The sequence below is a fragment of the Puma concolor genome, chromosome C1, assembly GCF_028749965.1.
Source record: "Puma concolor isolate L17-30 chromosome C1, mPumCon1.1.hap2, whole genome shotgun sequence".
Classification (NCBI taxonomy): domain Eukaryota; kingdom Metazoa; phylum Chordata; class Mammalia; order Carnivora; family Felidae; genus Puma; species Puma concolor.
This window is the reverse complement of record NC_141674.1, coordinates 27,561,316-27,578,501: the sequence shown is the minus strand read 5'-3', so window position 1 is coordinate 27,578,501 and position 17,186 is coordinate 27,561,316. Positions and strand designations below refer to the sequence as shown.

At 39.3% G+C, this 17,186-nt stretch overlaps 1 protein-coding gene across 1 annotated transcript in view; it reads right to left on the bottom strand.

The window, feature by feature from the left end:
* AGO4 (argonaute RISC component 4) overlaps positions 1–17,186 on the bottom strand; it is a 40,930-nt gene that overhangs the window by 13,370 nt on the left and 10,374 nt on the right. Inside the window, exons 3-14 of the mRNA XM_086716449.1 lie at positions 14,084–14,204; positions 11,786–11,967; positions 11,459–11,595; positions 11,184–11,318; positions 10,417–10,504; positions 7,518–7,665; positions 7,135–7,254; positions 6,883–7,011; positions 6,508–6,641; positions 5,220–5,404; positions 3,538–3,697; positions 28–343 (exon numbers count right to left, since the gene is read on the bottom strand). Coding sequence (XP_086572575.1) covers positions 28–343; positions 3,538–3,697; positions 5,220–5,404; positions 6,508–6,641; positions 6,883–7,011; positions 7,135–7,254; positions 7,518–7,665; positions 10,417–10,504; positions 11,184–11,318; positions 11,459–11,595; positions 11,786–11,967; positions 14,084–14,204 — 1,855 coding nt within the window. The remainder of the gene's footprint in view (positions 1–27; positions 344–3,537; positions 3,698–5,219; positions 5,405–6,507; positions 6,642–6,882; positions 7,012–7,134; positions 7,255–7,517; positions 7,666–10,416; positions 10,505–11,183; positions 11,319–11,458; positions 11,596–11,785; positions 11,968–14,083; positions 14,205–17,186) is intronic.

Here is a 17,186-nt window from a genome sequence, read left to right as displayed (position 1 = left end):
AAAGGCAACTATGGGTAATCAGAGTACCTGTTTCATTTGTCCCTCGGATACCCCTCCACGGTAATAGATGATCCGAGTGGGTTTGAAGCGTGTGGATTTGTAGAACTGGATCAGCAGCTCTCGAACCATGTTAGTAAGGTCCTGAATTACCTCCTGACTATAGAGGAGCTCCTGGGAGATCTCCTGGCGGGAGGTCTGCACCCGAACAGTGGCACAGTACCGGCTGGGGTGCCCATCCATACTGCCAACGACAGCAGCAATGGAAGGCTTCTTCCCATCCCCTGCTGGGGGGTGCGTGACATCGGCTCCCAGGAAGATGACAGGCTGCTGGAACACCGAGGGCCTGCTCAGATTGAAGGAAACATACAGATGAAAATGTCTGTGTTTAGCAAGCTCACCAGATACAATCACAGATATAATCTTACAAAAGGGAACGAAGACCTGTGCCCATTAGGTAAGAACTCTAAGGGCCACTGAGTGTTTGTGCCTCTCCTGCAATGAATCTGAATTGACTTAAGAAGACAACATGGTTCTTCTATAATAGCAGGAAGGGAAGAATTAACAAAGAGGACCTGAGCTGAATTTAATAAAATCTCTGTGTAAAGGGAAGACCAGAACAAGTACTCTTGGATCCTAGTATTCCCACAGCAGATATAGAAATGCAGAATGTACACGGAACTGGAACAAAATCCCCCAGTGCTCTTTAATTTTTTTTTTTTTGTTTATTTATTTATTTTGAGAGAGAGAGTGTGTGAGTGCAAGTGGGGGAGGGGAAGAGAGAGAGGGAGAGAGAAAGAATCCCAAGCAAGTTCTGAGCTATCAGAGCAGAGCCTGATGTAGGGCTCAAACACACAAACTGTGAGATCATGACCTGAGCGGAAACCAAGAGTTAGACGCTTAACTGACTGAGCCACCCAGGCACCCCATTTTTTTAAAAATTTATTTATTTGTTTATTTATTTTGAGAGAGAGAGAAAGAGAGACCTCAATGCTCTTTAAGATGTGAGGCTTAGAGAAGAGAATCGAGTCTATCTACTTCCCTATTTTAATCTGTAGTATTCATCACTTACACCACATATTTTACTTGATTATTTAAGATTTTATTTTTAAGTAATCTCTACACCCATTGTGGGGCTTGAACTCATAACCCTGAGATCAAGAGTCACATGCTCTAATGACTGAGCCAGCCAGACGCCCCAGTAAATTATTTTATTTATTGTCTACACACACACACACACACACACACACACACACACACACGAATATAAGTTCCACAAGGGCAAGAATTTTGTTTTGTTTTGTCTTGTTCATTGAAGCATCCCTAGTGCCTAGAACACTGCCTAGCTCAAGGTTGGCACTCAATAAATATTTGTTGAAAGAATGAATTCATTTATTTGGCACTGATTTTTCTAAGGAATCAAGGAGAAAAATATAATGCATCCTTCTCTGGTAAATTCTTTAAGGTAGGACTTGGAATTGAGTTCTAACTATTTAAGTATAATATAGGAGACATCCCAAATCTAAAAATCTCCTATAATGGGTACTAAAGAATAGATACCTCCATGAGGGCAGAGGCTGTGCGAGATTTCTCTGTATGTATCGTTATGCAACATGGGTCTGGCAGAGAGCAGTACAACGGCATGTATCTATCACATACATATGTGTAACATAGTAACATCTTACATACACTATGTACCAGTCACTGTGCTAAGCACTTTACCTGTATTGACTGATTTAGTCCTCAGAAAAATTCCATGAGGGTGGTACAATTATCATCTCAATTTTCCGTATTTAAAAAATGAGACAGAAGAGAATAAGGGGGTCACCCAAGCTTACATAACTTGGAAGTGGTAAAGTTGGAATCCAAACCTTAGGAAGTCAGACACCAAAGTATGCACTCTAGGCTACTATGCTATATAGTCTCAAATGTTTGGGGTGAAATGAAATGATTTCAGATTTTAGCTTAACTTCCCATATGGCCTGCAGACCTCATCTACCAACGTTGTAGGAAGGATTTTGTTACCTATACGCTTCATTCAAGGGAAAATTAAGAATTGGAATATGATTGTACTAACATCAAGGCACTCAATTTCACATTCTTGTTAAGTATAGCAATGACTAATACCACAGCCCTAAATTTATCTTTTCAAATTGCTTTCACATACAGAATTTCACATGAAAATATTCTTTTTAAGTTTATTTATTTTCAGAGAGATGGAGACAGCACAAGTGAGGGAGAGGCACAGAGAGATGGAGAGAGAGAGAATCCCAAGCAGGCTCCGCACTGCCAGTGCAGAGCCTGATGTAGGGCTTGGATCCACAGAGCCACAAGATCATGAACTGAGCTGAAACCAAGAGTTGGACACTTAACCAACTGAGCCATCCAGGTGCCCCCACATGGAAACATTTCAGAGTTAACAAGTCAGATATTATCTCAATAGATAGGGAAACTACAAATTAATGAAAAGATTAATAAAGAAATGGGCAAAGAACTGAACAAACCCATCACAAAAGAGGATATCCAAATAACCAACAAACATATGAAATTGTGCTCAACGGATTAATCATTAGGGGGATGCAAATTAAAACCATAACGAGATACTATTACACCCAAACAAAATGGCTAAAGTTAAAAGGACTGATACTACCAAGTGTTGGTGAGAATATGGAGCAACCAGAACTCTCAGCAGAAACGTAAACTGGTACAACCACTCTGGAAAATTATTTGACAGCATCTATCGATGCTAAATACATGTATTCTCGGGGCGCCTGGGTGGCTCAGTTGGTTAAGTGGCCGACTTCGGCTCAGGTCATGACCTCGCGGTCTGTGAGTTCGAGCCCCGTGTCGGGCTCTGTGCTGACAGCTCAGAGCCTGGAGCCTGTTTCAGATTCTATGTCTCTCTCTCTCTGACCCTCCCCCATTCATGCTCTGTCTCTCTCTGTCTCAAAAATAAATAAACGTTAAAAAAATTTTTTTAAACACATGTATTCTCAATAACTTAACAATTCTGCTCTTGGATATACACTCAAGAGAAAGAGTACTTAAATTCTACCAAAAATGTAGAAAAAATGTATAATGAATATATAAGAATATCCATCAATGGCAGAACAGATTAAAATTCTGTGGTATATTTACATAATGAAATAATACACAACAATGAAAAAGAACAAATGACTACTTAATACAGTAACATGAATGAATTCCAGACACATAATGATGAGGAAAAGAAGACGGGCATAAAACATGACATGTAGTACGGTTCCATTTACATGAAGTTCAAAAACAGGCAAAACCAATCTATGGTGAGAGTGTTAACTTCTGGGGGTTCTCTGCTGGGAAGGGCCACAAGGAAGCCTGACGAGGTCCCGGAAATTTTCTACGTCTTCACCTGAGTAGTGGTTACATGAGTGCATTCATACATATATAAGAAAAAGTAATTGAGATGCATGTTTGAGATTTGTGTGCTTTATTGTGAATTATGTTACATTCGATCTTATATAATGCAAGAGTGGAAAAAAACAGAGTTCAGAATCTTACCTTTGATGAGGTACAAGCACATTGTTAATTCCTCCGAGCTTTGCATTTATCTTCAGGCAAAGGTTGGAAAGGGTTTGGGGTGAGGTCTTCACCACATTTTTTACCTGGACACACTGTGTGGCCATACCCAGAAGGGTATCTCCAACACGTTTCACCTCCGCTACAAGAATAAATCCATTAATTAATTTAACAATGTTTAAATATTCTCCTAATTACTAAGAATAGAGGGAAAAATCCACACATAAACATTTACAGAGTGCCTACTGTATACAGTACCCTGTGCTAGATGCGGCTGTTTCATCTGCTAAACCCCCAGGGAAATTTCCCTCTTCTTCCCTCCGGTGAGCATTAAAGCTAGGCCACCTCTTTTACCCTTGGATGCTGCCTGCCACTACTAATGCAGTCCCCCGAGGTTACTTTTTCCACAGGACTGGTCTGGCAAAGGAATCCATCTCCCAGCTCCTCCCTATCAGTATACATGCCAGCTCTTTGAATTTTCAGTATTTTTCTCCCACCCTCCCCCTCTTCCCCTCTAAACACAGAGATAACCAGAAAGTAACAGAAGAGACAACTACAGAGGGAGTTGAAGACATTTTGTAAAGTTCAAACAGCCGGTCTGTAGCTCCCAAATCCCTCACTCAGATGACAGTCAAAGGAACTTTTGTATCATTCTTGTGATAATAGATAAAAACTAGACAGCTTCTTTTCTGCCAGTGGTAGGTTCTCCCACTCTTCCCCACTCTGATATTCTTAAGTGCTTTTTACCAAACATTCCAGTTCTTCCTGCTTTGAGGACTACGGTGGAATGGTACTGTATGCCCGACACTCATTCCCACTGTACTTCCTGGCCCCCATTCTTGCTTCCCGCAAAAAGGTTGGGAAGAGCCAGTGGCTGGTTGTGGTCAAGAAGTTGTGGATGTTAAGGGGCCCCTGGGTGGCTCAGTCGGTTAAGCGTCCGACTTCAGCTCAGGTCACAATCTCGCAGTCCGTGAGTTCGAGCCCCGCGTCGGGCTCTGGGCTGATGGCTCAGAGCCTGGAGCCTGCTTCAGATTCTGTGTCTCCCTCTCTCTCTGCCCCTCCCCCGTTCATGCTCTGTCTCTCTCTGTCTCAAAAATAAATAAACGTTTAAAAAAATTAAAAAAAAAAAAAGAAGTTGTGGATGTTGGGGCACCTGGTGGCTCATCAGTTAAGCATCCAACTTGGTTTTGGCTCAGGTCATGATCTCATAGTTCATGAGATCCAGCCCCACATCGGGTCCTGTGTCAGTAGTGAGGAGCCTGCTTGGTATTCTTTCTCTCCCCCTCTTTCTGCCCTGGCTACACATTCTCTCTCTCTCTCTCTCTCTCTCTCTCTCTCTCTCTCTCTCTCTCTCCCTCTCTCTCAAAAACAGAAGTTGCAGATGTTAAGAGCCTTCCAGAGCCCTCTTTTCTCTTTGCCAAGGGGCCAAGAACATTCCAAATAGCAACTGCTATGCCAACCCGGGTCTCAGAGTGAAAAATAACATGATGACATGTAACAGAGGCCACAGTCTACCTCAATGGACACACAGGAAAAGCAAAAAATAAACCTTGGATGATCTGAGCCACTGAGAGTTTGGAGTTGTTTGTGACTGCAGCATAACCTAGCTTATCCTGACCAACTATTTGAAATCATCCCTCGTTCAATATTAAAGGGGTCCATACCATACACTGGTGTCTTCCCAGGCAAGATAACCACTATGAGCTGTAGGCCCACATATGTCATTTTCAGGTGTTTAAACATGGGCTCCACGCTGTCCGCACCCTGTGCGTACTTGCAGAAACATGGCTGGCCCTGGATGGGCATCCCTGCATCCTTAGAGATTTTACGGAGCTGGTCAGTGAAACTCCTGGTAAAATAGAACCAGTAGTACAGTGCTTTCATTTCAGAGTACATTCCTAGCATTTATTTTCCTCAAAGACACTTCTTTCAGTTTTGCACATTCTTAGCCAAAATTAAAGACAAACAAATAAACAAAAAATCCATAACCGGTTGCCAAAAATGGGCTGGCAATTGTATCACTGCAATTATAATGCACAAAGAATCTGTGTTATTAATATTAAGCTATCAGATTATCATTTTGAATTTTTAAATAATTATACCTCAACGGGGCCCCAGGGACTAGAATAGCATTTCCGTTCAAAGATTTTTTTAAACATTCACGTCAATAATTCTGAACTAAAGAAAAGCAAAGTCAAAATTTCAGATAATGTGTATTTTGGGAAGCCTGGCACGAGAGTAGTTGGGTAAGCTTGTGTTCAATTGAGAATATGGAAACACAAATCAGTATATTTAGGATTACATTCAAACTTGTAATAGATTTGATTCAATAACAATATCAAAAGAAATCATCACTTTAAAAAAATAAAATTCATTGTGAAGTTTTAAATTTTAAATTTGTGAAGTTACTTTAATATATGTATAAAGCTTTCCGAATTTCTTTTGTGCATTTGTCAAGATTTGTAAGATTCCTTTCTTTCATCCAGTTCCCTTTTCCTGCCTTGAGTTTTCCACCCTTTTTACTAACTTCCTTTCTATAGATAGCTGCATCTGTAAGACATGAACCAATGATCTTAGTCAGTGACCCTGCAATAAAACAAGCTCACTAGTAAATTATAATGATTAAAAATGGACTAGTTTTTATCTTAGCTGAAAAGATACAATTAATACCACAGGAAGCTTCACTAAGAACTCAGAAGAGTTTGCCAACTGTCACTGCTTTGGCCTTGTTAGTCACAAATTTCTGCTCTAAATGTAAGAAAGCTGACTCAGATTCTTAATGTCATTCCCAAGTTTGCAATTTACTATAATACAAGGTCTTTTTCCTATAGCCAGATGGTGTCACTATAGGAGTCAGGGATTTAGTGCCAGTGCACATAGCACATTCATGTAAAGATGGTATTTTCATATCTGGAAGGGATATTACTAAGCTGAAAATATGAAGATACTCACTTTAGTAAATCTTCCCTACATTGTTTCTGAGGCGCAAAACAAGCAACTGCCCAAACTTTAATTTCAATGCCAGCATAAAACTGCTTTCCTCGCATGTCCCAGACACCCTGGTTGGGTGTGGCTACCGTTTTATTCTTTAAAAAAAAAACAAAACAAAAAAGAAACAAAAGAAAAGAGAAAAGACATTACAATCTAAGGCCATTTTAATGTCGATGAGGGGATAAACAAAATTCTATTTGGTATTAGCCAAAAGACAAAAAGCAATACTGAACAAAACTATGGGTAAATTCAGTGTGGTGTAGTGGAGAAACCCTGGGTTATTCTCTTTTTGACTGGTTGTTGGAAGAAGCTTGCTGAATAAAATAAAAAGCTTACCCGGCCTCCATACTGCAGCATTGGTGCTGGAAGTACCCTGCCTGTGAGCTCTGTCATTTCATTGTGGACAACAATGCCAAATTCTTTAAGGTATGGATCTGGTCCACCCACCATACTGTTACTCTTCACCTAAGGAACAGGAAAGCCTGCGTATATAAAAACCAAAGAGTAACTGTGTCCCACCAGGAGTTTTATATTTTCTTCTTTTCTCATCTTAAAGCTAGCTTATCTTGAAGACCATGACTTACTGACCAGTCTACTGATTTCTTCCTGTCTGTCAGGTGCAGATCTTGCTGTCGCTTTGATCATTGTGGAAGTCTGATTGTCCGTGAGCTTCTTTATACATCGCTGTCCTGCCACAATATTGCAGACCTACCGAGAGGCAAAGAGAAATTCGTTTTGTGTAATGGGTTTCTCTGTCGTGAGCCTTAGATACAGCTAAACTGTATCTTACATCTTCCATTCCTCAAAACATGAAAATGCTGTTACCTGGTGAAGCTATTTGCCCAAAACATTTTAAAAACTAATACTAGATTCTGCCACTAGCCTAGAACGTGATTTCTTTTTTTTTTTTTTTTTTTTAACTCATTCAAGAGATTGGCAGATTTGGCAAAAGAAAATTCAGCTTAGCTTACCTCAAGTGGCAAGTATGTATGTTTTTGTTCTTGTCCCACTTGGAGGCAGGGGAGGTGGGGATATTTCAGCTGCAGACTATACTTCTGCTTAAAATACTGGGCTACTGTACATTCCATAGCTTGACCATTTTCTAGCTGTAAAGGAAAACTACAGGAGAGAATATCTTTTCAGAAATTTCTTCGAGGTTTTTTTTTTCTTAAACAAGCAAGCAAACAAAAGCCTACAAACATTTTCTACCTTGATCAGTCCCTTAAAAAACAAAGGTCAATCTTCTTCTTCTTTTTTTTTTTTTTTTTTTTTTTGAGCTTTCACACCCAGCGTGGAGCCCAAAGTGGGCTTGAACTCACGACCCTGAGATCAAGAGTCAGATGCTGGGGCGCCTGGATGACTCCATCGGTTGAGCATCTGACTCTTGATTTTGGCTGAGGTTATGACCTCACGGTGCGTGGATTTGAGCCCCTCGTTGGGCTCTGTACTGGCAGTGTGGAGCCTGCTTGGGATTCTCTTTCTCCTTCTCTCTCTGCCCCTCTCCTGCTTGTGCTGTTTCTCTCTCTCAAAAATAAATAAACTTAAAAAAAAAAAAAAGTCAGACGCTTAACCGACTGAGCCACCCAGGCACCCCACACACAGAAGTTTTATTTGTTTAAGAGAACTATTTGTAACATGAATGTAACATAGTTATTGAGGCCAATTTCCATATCCCCAAACCAGGACAGATATATGTGGGTCTGGGGGAAACAAGACTAAATACATGAAAATGAGGCTTTGCCAGGATATATAATATAAACTGGGGAGTGCAATTTAAGAGGTTCCCTTTCTTTGGCTTTTCTAGGGGGCAAATTATCTCAAATACTTGGTGCAAATATTTGGTAATAACTTTAATCTGTTTTCTTAACTGCTACAGCCCTACAAAGTAACAATGCAGTGAGGATCACCTATGTGATATTTAAAACCATGTGCTTTTGGGGCACCTGGGTGGCTCAGTCGGTTAAGCAGCTGACTTCGGCTCAGGTCATGATCTCACGGTCTGGGAGTTCGAGCCCCGTGTCGGGCTCTGTGCTGACAGCTCAGAGCCTGGAGTCTGTTTCATATTCTGTGTCTCCTTCTCTCTGACCCTCACCGGTTCATGCTCTGTCTCTCTCTGTCTCAAAATTAAATAAATGTTAAAACTATGTGCTTTTAATTTGTATGCAAAGATCATACAAGCCTACAAGTATAATTATTCTTATAGGATTATGTGAAGTAATTAATGAAAAAGATACAGTTCTTTAAAAAAGCTACACTCCTCAATAGTGACTTCATAAAGTTTGGGTAACATTTTTTTCCCCTAGAGAATGAAGTCAATGGTATAATATGAAGGATACATGAAATATTATTTTATAACTCTTAAGAAATTCACATCAGATGCATATGAGTTTTTACTGAAGAATTTAATCAAATCACACTGAATTAATATACCACATTTATCCAGAGATCACTCCAAAACTTCTATTATCTAGAACAAAGCCCTCCCAGTGATTTTGATGTACATTAAAGTTAAAGGTTTTTTATTTACTATTATTTTTTAATTTATTTTGAGAGATAGCACAAGCAGGGAAGGGACAGAGAAAGAGAGGACCCCAAGCAGGTTCCACGCTGTCTCACGGACCCTGATGCGGGGCTCAAGTTCATAGACCATGAAATTGTGACCCAAGCTGAAATCAAGAGCCGGATGCCCAAACAACTGAGCCACCCAGGTGCCCCAATGTACACTAAAGTTTAAGCGTTGAGAACCATGGATCTAAAATAAAGTCAAGACTAGCGGCACCTGGATGGCTTAGTCAGTTGAACGTCTCACTTCAGCTTAGGTTGTGATCTCACGGTTTGTGGGTGCGAGCTCCACATCAGGCTGTCTGCTGTCAGCGAAGCCCACTTCAGATCTTCTGTCCCCCTCTCTCTTTCTCTGCCCCTCCCCTACTCGTGTGTGCTCTCTCTCTCAGAAATAAACAAACATTAAAAAATTTGTTTAAAAAAATAAGTCAGAGTAGAATATAAACAAACAAACAAAAGTCTTCTGACTAAACAAAATAATGTCGTTTATATATTTAAGTTCATGCTCTTTACTTGGAGGAGCCAATATTTATTTATGTCAGATATGAATTTAAAGATCTTGATTACAAGAATAAAACTTACAGATATAGTAAATTAAAAAAAAAGCACTTTCATATATATTTTCTGATTATGCGTAGTTCCCAGTGGATTAGAAGTTGGGGTATTAGAAAAATGAGATTGGAGGGGCGCCTCCAATGATCTCACATCGGGCTCTGTGCCGACAGCTCGGAGCCTGGAGCCTGCTTCAGATTCTGTCTGTATCCGTCTCTCTGCCCCTCCCCCGCTCATGCTCGCTCTCTCTCTCTCTCTCTCTCTCAAATATAAATAAACATTTAAAAAACGTATAAAAAAAGAAAGAAAAGAAAATGCCATACATACTGACAGCTGGAAGAAGTAGCCACTAACTACAAAGAGAGAAAAATCCAAACAAAACACAAAGCAATTATCTTCCCATGACAGCCTTATATGATGTGTAGGCCTTGACAAACCCTTTGGGACATGCATTGAGAATTACAACAGTATAATAAAGGATGCTTTTAATCATGACTCGGCATCGTTACATAAAAGTTGATCTGTGTTTGGCATCCTCTGTGTTTAAGAGGTGAAATGAATCAAACGCCAAGAGATATGTTTTCTAAATGTCTCCATCAAAAATACTTGAAACATTTTTTAAAGCTTTGGTGCTTAAAAGAGGATTACAGTGATTTTGAAGATTACAATATGGGATGCCAATTTCTCAAATGATTATAGCAGCTTCCTCTGTTACCAAAAAATGTAACAGTATCATTTTAGATGTGGTGAACATACGTTTGATGACTAGCTGGCCGTCTAGTCACATTACAAACTCGGTATTTTCGTTTCATCTGTCCACAGTGGGTCACCTCAACTTTAAGACCTGAAGTAAAAAAAAAAAAGTCAAGACATTAGGTGTTAGTTAAAATCAAAGTGATGAAAACAGGTTTAAATGTTGTCTTTGGAAAGGCATGGCATTGTACAGGACAAAAGTTGCAAGGATATGGGAACAATTTCATCATGTACAGGCAAAAAGTCTCAGCTAAGAAGAAAAACTTAGAACCCAGATGACTTAAGATGTGCAATCTACTTAAATTTATTAATTAATTCAATAAATATCTACTATGCATCAACTACTCTGGTACTTATTATCAGATCTAGAGATAGCCCTGACGAAGCTTGTGTTCTAGTGAGAGAAGAAAGCTAATAACAAGAAGAAAAGAAATTCCAAAGGGATAATAAATGAACTTGTGTTATTTTATTAAAACGGAAGCTTTTAAGTGGGTAAGGCTTAGAGTGTCTGATATGTGCCAGCTACTGGGCAAGAAGCTTTATACATTTAATTGCCTTTAATTCTCACATCAACCATAAAGATACATATTATTATCTTTACCTTAGAGATGAATAAATTAAGACTCATGGTGATTAAGTATCTAGCCACAGGTCCCACTGATAGAACTGGTTGGGCTGGGCTAGAAACCCAGATGTGTCTGACTCCAAGACTGTGCTCTTTCCACCGTGTGGAGCTGCCTTTCTGAGACTACCACAATGCAAATACCTACCTCTGATTTCTTTGGTAAACTTGACACGCTGGGAATCTGTTAGAGGTTTGGTCTGTTCATTGATGTTCTGAATGTCTAAAACCTCACACATGAACTCAATGATAGGCTGAGCCCGGTAGAAAGCAGTTGCAGATACTAACAAACAGAGAGGAAGGATACTTAGCTTCAGAGAGAGGGAAAGCACCACAAAAAACAAAACAAAACTAAACAAAAAAACAAAAACAAAAACAAAAACAACCAGCCAAAAGAAGAGTCAAAAGAGAATTCCATCATACCATCAATATTGAGCATCATATTCCACATAGCGGGTCTCACAGACTGGTGAAAGCCAAACCAAACCTCTCTGCCCCCTCCCAGAGGGTGGTAATAACCTTCAGGAGGTGAGAAAAAAGAACGACCCACTGGAGTGTACCTGAAAAAATAGTTGGCATGTTTCACAATGAAAAGCGTGCAAGGTCTTTCATTTCTCTCCCAACTTTATAAACAAACTTGAAACCAAGTTTGAACTATGACTTATGCAGAAACCTTTCAGTGGCTCTGATGCAACCTACCAAAAAAAAACCCCTGACATTTTGGGAAAGAACTCAAATGAAGATACTAACCTCATGGAGGGAAGGTGCCTTGTAATAACATCAAGTGCTTGTACTGAGTCATCTGGGACTTCGTTCAAGTGCCCAGCCAAAGCTTCTAAAAGCAACTGAAGGCTCACAACTGATACCCATTGAACAGACACTTTAAAGGTTTGGTCTTTACCCTCACCTGGAAGTGTCACTTCCATATCAACCTAAGGAAAAAAAAAATCACATTTACATATACCTATTTACAAAGGCTGAAAAAAAGATCCCAGGAATACTCAATATAGTATACGCATAAGGATATTTAACTTTAACACTTTCTGTAGTTGCAAAACATTGTAAACAACCTAAGTCTCCATCAATAGGGGAATAATTTAGTATTGACCATTATGCAAATAATAGTTTGAAAATAAGGGGAATGCTACAACGTGGATGAACTTTGAAAACATTACGCTAAGTGAAATAAGCCAGACACAAAGGAAAAAAGATTGTATGATTCCATATATATGAGGTACCTAGAATAGTCAAGTTTGTAGAGACAGAAAGTAGAACAGTGGATAGCAGGAACTAGAGGAAGAGGAGAGGGGAACTTACTGTTTAAGGGGTACATACTTCCAGTACAGGAGGATGAAAAAGTTGCGGAGATCAATAGTGGTCACGACTGTACAACAATGTGAATATGCTAAATGCCATTGGATTGTACACCTAAAAATGGTTAGTTAGGGGCACCTGGGTGCCTCAAACAGTTGAGCATCCGACTGTTGATTTTGGCTCAGGTCATGATCCAGATTTGTGGGATCAAGCTCCACATCGGGCTCTGTGCTGAGTGTGGAGCCTGCTTAAGATTTCTCTCCCTCTCTCTCTCTCTCTCTCTCTCTCTCTCTTCTCTCCCTCTGCCCCTCTCCTCCACTCCCTTTCTCTCTCTTTCTCTCAAAAAAAAAAAATGGTTAAGGGGTGCCTGGGTGGCTCAGTTGATTGACAGTCTGACTTTGGCTCAGGTCATTATCTCATAATTCATGGGTTTGAGCCCCATGTCAGGCTCTGTGATGACAGCTCAGAGCCTGGAGCCTGCTTTGGATTCTGTGTCTCCCTCTCTTTCTGCCCCTCTCCCACTCATGCTCTGTCTGTCTGTCTCTCTCTCAGAAGTAAATAAACATTAAAAAAAACATTTTAATGGATAAAATAGTAATTTTTACATTATGTACTCTTTACCACAATAAAAAGAATTTGAATTAAAAAAAATAATAAAACCTCTAAATGTAAAAAAAATGGAAAGATCCCCCAGACATATTGTTTTTTTTTTTATATTTATTTGTTTGTTTGTTTGTTTGTTTAGAGAGAGCGTGAGTCAGGGAGGAGCAGAGAGAGAGGGAAAGAGAATTCCAAGCAGGCTCGACAATGTCAGTGAAGAGCTCAATCCCATGACTGTAAGATCATGACCTGAGCTGAAATCAAGAGTTGGACACTTAAGTGACTGAGCCACCCAGGTGCCCCTTCCAGACATATTGTTAAGTGATAAAGTGAATCATAGAATGATATGCAAACAAACAAGATTACACATAAACATATGCATAAATAGCTAATGCACATAAAAATATCTGAAAAGATACATACCAAACTATTAGAATAGTTTCCTCTAAAAAGGAAAATGAGATGAAGGGTATAGGCAGGTGAGGAGGCTGGAAATCACAGTATTTCTAGATTGTCTAAGTAAGTTTATAATGAGTAGATATTTATATACGGTTTTTCTAATTAAAATAAATTTAGAAAAAGTTATTATGGTATTACAAATATTTTCATCAGTGGGTTTAGATAATTTTCTATACTCTATAAAGACTCCATTGTTCAGATTCAGGTAGCAAGTACTTTAGCAATGTGAAAACCTTGGAATGTATGTAGAGATGACATAATCAACCTAGATTCTAATGCTTATCTCATCTTCAATTATTGATTGACTAAGGGACAAGGGAATATGGACACAATAACAAATCTATCAACACTATGTGAAACAACTGAGAATTAAGTTGCCAGGGGCACAGGGGTGGCTCAGTTGGTTAAGTGTCTGACTCTTGGTTTCGGCTCAGGTCACAGTCTCACAGTTCATGAGTTCAAGTGCCACATAGGGCTCTGCGCTGACAGCATGAAGCTTGCTTGGGATTCTCTCTCTGCCCCTTCCTCTCTCTCTCTCTCTCTCTCTCTCTCTCTCAACACAAATAAAAATTTTAAAAACAAGGAAAAAAAATAAGTTGCCATTAGAAAGGGAAACATTCTTGTTCTATGGAAATGACCTAAGCCTATCATACATTTCTGACTATTAACACTTACCCTATCCCGTCCAATTGGCAGTGGGTGTGCCGTGTACATGTTTCTTTTGCCATCATAGCCAGGCTGCCGATCACCAAATATTTGCATCTTGAAGTGCCGTACCATTGTGTCTACTACCTCTCTTAACAGTAATGGAGAGAGTGGCAATTAGCTTTGAGACATGGTGAATAGTAAGGAAACTACCGCTATACTTTAATCACCTAAATTGAGTTCAAAACTACTTGGAAAAAGTAAGAGTTAAAGTTAGAATTGACTTCAGTAACTAAAAAACAGTTAGCAATGGTCAACTAAAGAAAGGTGGCAACAAGTGAGCAAAGGCAGCTATGAGATGATAAGAAAGCAGGGAATAAAAAGAGAGCATAAAATTTATGGCAGCCTCTCAAACTCTTATTTTTCACAATCCTCTCTGATGATAAATATAGCCTTATGAGAATAACCTATCTTTGGCATTTAAGTTTGGCATGAATATTCATAATTCGTAATTGTTAGCAACTAAACATCCTCATTCAAGTATAATGGTTTCAGAAAAGAGAGTAGGCAGAAATTCAGAAATTTGAGGACCAATAAATCTAAGATGCATATACTCCAAGGAATAAGTCAATCCCTTTGCCAAATGCTGGTAATTTATTATTCTGCATACTGTCTTGCTTTATGCCAAAGTACTCTTGAGCAGTGTGGAGAAGGAAATGTAAAATATCCTTATTCCATAAAGATTACCAATGTAGTTTCTTTCTTTTTAGAATGAAAGCCTCAATCAAGCATGCCTAGCTTTACTTCAGGGTTCTTGTGTGTGTGTGTGTGTGTGTGTGTGTGTGTGTGTGTGTGTGTATATGTGTATATATATATATATATATATATATATATATATATATATATATATATATATATGCTGGACCACTCTGTATGCCGGCTTTAGTTACCTGGCAACTAGAGTATATGGTTTGAGATGGACAGATGAGTGTGTAAGATTTTGGAATGCTAGAGTCAATGATAGCTCTATATCTCACCAACGTCTAGTGAATGTTACATGTGTGAACTATGTCTTAAAAGCCAAAACATATTACAACTGGCTAAGGCATTAATATTCCACAAATAAAATCTGTGGGAAAAGACACACATTTATAAACTCAATCACGCAACTGAAAAAAATTAATGGAGAAATGCAGTATCATATATTACCAATTAAAAAAAGCTAACTTAAGAACAATACATTTTCATATTAGCAGGGTAATTCCTCATTTTACATTCTTTTTAAAATAAATTTTTTTTAATGTTTATTTTTGACAGAGAGAGAAAGACAGAGCACGAGCGGGTAAGGGGCAGAGAGAAAGGGAGACACAAAATCTGAAGCAGGCTCCAGGCTCTGAGCTGTCAGCACAGAGCCTAACGTGGGGCTCAAATTCACAGACCGCGAGATCATAACCTGAGCCAAAGTCGGACGCTCAACTGACTGAGCCACCCAGGTGCCCCCCTCATCTTACATTCTTAAATTATAACCATAAATAGTTTTATAGTGAAGAGATATTTTCACCTCTGCTCTCACTTAATCTATGCAACAATTTTGTGAGACAAGTAGGCCAATGATTATTGTCTTCATAGTAAACAGAAAAAAAAAAAATACTACTTCATAATAAATAGAAAAAAAATACTTGGGGCACCTGGGTAGCTCAGTCGGTAAAGAGTCCGACTTCAGCTCAGGTCATGATCTCACGGTTTGTGGGTTCGAGCCCCGTGTTAGGCTCTGTGCTGACAGCTCGGAGCCTGGAGCTTGCTTTGGGTTCTATGTCTCCTTCTCTCTCTGCCCCTCCCCCAATCACACTCTGTCTCTCTCAAAAATAAATAAACATTAAAAAAATTTTTTTTAAAGAAAAAAAAATCAGCATAGGCAAGTGATCTGCCCCTGGTCACAGAGTGAATAAGTGGCAGAACTGCATGACCTTGGGCAAGTTACAAGAAACCTGTTTCTTTTCATTTGTAAAATTACGATAATCACAATATCTACCACAAAAGTTTGTTGTATTAAGTAAATAAATATACATAGAATATTTACAACAGTGCTTGTCACACAATAAGCCTACTTACTCTGGTGTGCTCATGGATAGGACTCCGAGGATCTTCCTCTCTTCTGAATTATCAGATTTGTCCTCTTTACTGGATTATTTCCTTCAGCATACAGATATGCTATCATTTCTCTCATCTTCAAAGAAATTAAACTTCCTTGACCTGACTTCCTCCCCATTTGAACATCCCATTTCTCTGTTCCCCTTTGTGTCAAAATCCCTTAAAGAAGTTGTCTCTAATTGTTCTTTCCCTGTCTCTCCTAAACCTTCTCCACTTCTCCTCCACCAAAACTACTCTTGTCAAGGTCCCCAGTGAGCTCCACAATGCTAAATTCAGTGTTCCTAAACATTAGATGATAAAGTCTTCCAACTTAAAACATCTTCTTCCCTTGCCTCCTTGTTCTGTCCTGGTTTTCACCTATCCCAGTGGCCTTTCCATGCCAGTCTCCTGGCTTCCTCATCTCCCTAATTTTTAAATATTGGGGTGCTTAGAGTCTTTTCTCTTACAGTCTTTTTTTCTCTAACCATGCTCACTTCCCATATAATCTTACCCAGCTCATGGCTTTACCACCAATATGCTGATGACCTGCAAATGTTTGTCACCAGCCTAAATCCGGCCTCATCTATTCGAGTTCCTACTCAACATCTCCACTAGGATGTCTAATAGACATCTCAGCCCTAACATGCCCAAACAGGTCTCCTGATCTGCCAGCCCTGTTGACTGGGTTAGGGAAAACCCATAGTTTTCCCCATTCCAACAAGTGGCAACTTCATTTTTTCCACTTGCACAGGACAAAAACCCTGGGATCAGTCATGACTCATTTCTTCACTCATATCCCATGTTTAATCCATCAGCACATCATGCTGACACTACCTCCAAAAAATTATTAAAAACATCTCAGTTGCTCACCCCACCCCCATTCTCTATTTTCTTTCCCTGTTTAATTTTTCTTCATAGCACTTATCACCAACTAACACGTAATAATTTTTGTTTGCTAATTCATTTATTTTTGGTCTTCTCCCCTATTAGAATATAAGCTCCT